This window comes from Cariama cristata, unplaced genomic scaffold (genome assembly GCF_000690535.1).
Source record: "Cariama cristata isolate BGI_N322 unplaced genomic scaffold, ASM69053v1 scaffold28500, whole genome shotgun sequence".
NCBI classification, from domain to species: domain Eukaryota; kingdom Metazoa; phylum Chordata; class Aves; order Cariamiformes; family Cariamidae; genus Cariama; species Cariama cristata.
Genome location: NW_009593408.1, coordinates 597 through 3,818, shown reverse-complemented (window position 1 = coordinate 3,818; position 3,222 = coordinate 597). Strand labels below are relative to the sequence as shown.

At 57.5% G+C, this 3,222-nt stretch overlaps 1 protein-coding gene across 1 annotated transcript in view; it reads right to left on the bottom strand.

Annotated features, from left to right (window-relative positions):
• Positions 1–1,133: 1,133 nt before the first annotated feature.
• LOC104169435 (galanin receptor type 2-like) overlaps positions 1,134–3,222 on the bottom strand; it is a 2,481-nt gene continuing 392 nt past the window's right edge. Inside the window, exon 2 of the mRNA XM_009710351.1 lies at positions 1,134–1,914. Within this exon, the coding sequence (XP_009708653.1) occupies positions 1,134–1,914 (781 nt within the window). The remainder of the gene's footprint in view (positions 1,915–3,222) is intronic.

Genomic DNA, 3,222 nt, shown 5'->3' with positions numbered 1-3,222 from the left:
GCCAGCGGGTCCCACCACCCTTCCAGCACCCGTCTCTCCTCCGCTGTGGACTGTGGGGTGTCTCAAGGGAGCTGGACATGGGACATGGGATGGAGGGCTTTATTGAGGGGTCCCCAGCACTCGCACAGCCCCAGCTGTCCAGCCCCAAACTGCAGCGGCAGGAAAGCAGTGCCAGTGCTCTGCTTTGCTCTTCTCCACAAGCACCTCACCTGGGCTGAGGTGCTGAGCCATGCCCAAGCTGTCTGAAACCATTAAAATCCTTCCCCAGCGCTGCCCCGCTGAAGTCCAGCTCCGCTTCCCCTGGCAGTGCAACCTCTCCTGCGGGGCCACAGCTGTGCCCCCCCAGCGAACAGTCTCTCTCCTTCCCCGCCAGCCCTTGGTGACCTCCGGATGCTCTGCAGAGCCTCGCACGTACCGCAACGGCAGAGATGAGCCATGGTCAGCAGCGCAGGGCAGTGCCCTGTGCCCTCAGCAGTCCCGTACTTGGGCTACAGCTCTCGTCTCGGCTACGGATGCTGCTTCCAGCCGGGCTCCATCTTGGGGAAACCTCCCCCAAGCCACGAGTCCCAGGGAGACGTGAAAGCCCAGCCAGCACTGGCTGCACCAGGAAGGTTTGTCTCCTGATTTCTATGCTTCTTTCCTGGATTTTCCTACCGGAGCTGGGTTTGTGCCCACGTGGCTATGGCCAGCGCTGCCCTGAGACACAGCTCCTGAACTGGGACACAAATAAACCAAGACTTCCCAAATGTCCCTAAAAGCGCATCCCGCTAACTCCAGCCGGGCGCTGCATTGGTTGGAGGGACCAAAGCTTTCAATAAGCTCCAGGCATAGATGCAACAGGGTGTAAGTCTGTCCATGACAGAAGAACAGGTGATTACATACGAGAGTTGATTTGCAGGCTTGGTCTCTCTGCTCTCAGCACGTCCTTGGTGGAAGCAGATCCTGCCCTTGGATCCTCAGTTGGTTACTTGTCTGAGTCTGTAGTCAGCAACATCGCTTTAACAGTTATGATGTCTGGGTGCATTTGAATGAAAAAAGATATGATTTGATGCATTTCTACCCAAAACGTAGCCCGTCCCCAGGCTTGTGATGCTGCGGGAGACTACAAAGCCATGGGGTGGGAAGAAGCTCTCCTAGGTGATGTTGAAGGTGACAAAGGAGCCACCTGCTTTCTGCTGATGTCCCACCAGCTCTGCCTCCCCCCAGGGCTGCGCTGGGACCTTGCAGCACCTGGAGGAGCGGCCAGGCAGGGCTTTGCTGGTGTGGGTCACCTTGCTGAGCTCTGCCTTCAGCGTGCTGACGGTGTTCGTCACTTGGGCCACGTGCACCTTGTTAGCTGCCTTCTTGTGCAAGAGGCAGATGAAGATCTTCTTGAAGCCCTTGCGGAAGTGTTTGGAGACCAGGGCGTAAACGATGGGGTTCACGCAGGAGTTGGCATAGGAGATGAGATGCGAGAGGATGCGGAGCACGTATGTAGCATGATTGAGGGGGAAATACCCGAACCAGACGCAGAGGATGACCAGGTGATGGGGCAGCCAACAGATGCAGAACAGGATGGCTACAATGACGATCATCCTGGTGACCTTCTGCTTGGCCTTCTTGGACTCTGACATGTCTTGAAGAGGGTCCACAGACCTCCACAGGTAGTGAATAGTCCGCACGTAAGTGAGGCTCAGGATGAGCACTGGGATGATGTAGCTGAAAATGAAGGTGCAGATGTCCATGACCTTGCGCTGGGAGATCTCCCAGATGGGATGGCAGACGGTCAGGTTGGCCAACTGGAACTCCTGGTAGTAGCTGAGGTAAGGGCCTGAGAAGATGAAGGAAAGCCCCCAGATGAAGCAGATGGCCGTGAGGGCATTCGTGGGTGTCCTGAGCTCCCTCGAGTGCAGGGGGTATCGTATGGTCAAATACCTGCATGGGAAAGGGAGAGGGACACGACTGCAGTCCTGGGGAGGGCACGGAGAACTGCTCCAGGAGCAGATTGGAGAAAGGGCAAAAGTGATGGAGCTGAGCTTTCCAGGGCAGTTAGTCACTCAACTGATTCCCTAGTGCTTCTCAGGGTCCCTGCGCAGTGCCGTGAGGTGAGGACGATCCTCTCCCCCAACTCTGTCCTATCACCCTCTCTGTTCCCAGCAGTGCTTGTGGGAAAGACGGGGATGGTCCCCTTCTGTCCCTCTCCTTAATCCAGGAGATCCTCACTTGCTCATCGGTGTGTCTGGCACAAGCGATAGCAGCAGCTGAGGATATGAAGGCAGGAGCAAGTCCCCAGCCACAGTGCTCCTCATGCTGGCACATGCGAAAGCACGTCATCCATTTTCAGTTCTGCAATTAGGTGGTTCCTTAATTACCCCCAGATCTGGGGGCTTGTGCAAGCCCCCAATAGCTCAGCACCTCCGTTCCTCCCAGCTCTGTGGGATGCAGGAGGAGAGGCAGACCCTGGCTGGTTTAGCTCCTGGGGGGCTGGAGGGTGCTGTGCCAGGATGGCAGGACACATCCAGCCCTGCTCTGGGGCTGCTGTGGCTCTTCCCAGGGGACTTTCAGGGGCCTTCTCACATCCCATCTCACAGGTTTCGGGTGCTGAGCTGAGCAGCACCAGGAGCTCCCTGCCTCTCGCTTGCCATGGGTTAGTAACTCACCGGCCCTTGCAGAGGCAGGGGCTGAGTTAGCACGGGGTAAAGCACAGGCACGAGCAACAGGCTGCCTTTTACAGAGGTTCCCAGCTAAAACCCACCCTCGGTCAGGCTGGGACAGTCACTGGGACAAGGAACAGCACTGGGACAGAAAGGGGTTTTTTGCTAATAAAAGGGGAGGGTGGGAAAAGCAGTGTCCCAGCTCAAACATCCCAGTGTCTTCTCCTCCTCGAGCTTTGCCTGCTTTGCCACGGGCTGTTGGGAGGGTAGGGGCTCTCTCCAAGCATCCCAGAAGAGCCAGGGCTGCACAGGGACTGAGCTTTGTTTCTCTCTGTTTTCTCTCCTCCCCTCCAGCTGCTGGAGCCTGTGGATAAACCCCAGTCCTACGGCTTCGGGGTCTGAAAGCTTCCTCCAAGCTGGGCACTGGGGACAGGAGTCCCAATCCAACCCTCTCCGCTGGCCCCCATCCTCGGTGGTTTCGTTTCCTTGCACACATGAGCTGGGAAACGCTCCTGGATTCCCCCCCGGGAGGTCGCAGCACTCGGGGCTTGCGTCCAGGGGATTCTGTCCCCCTCTCCTGCCCGGTGAG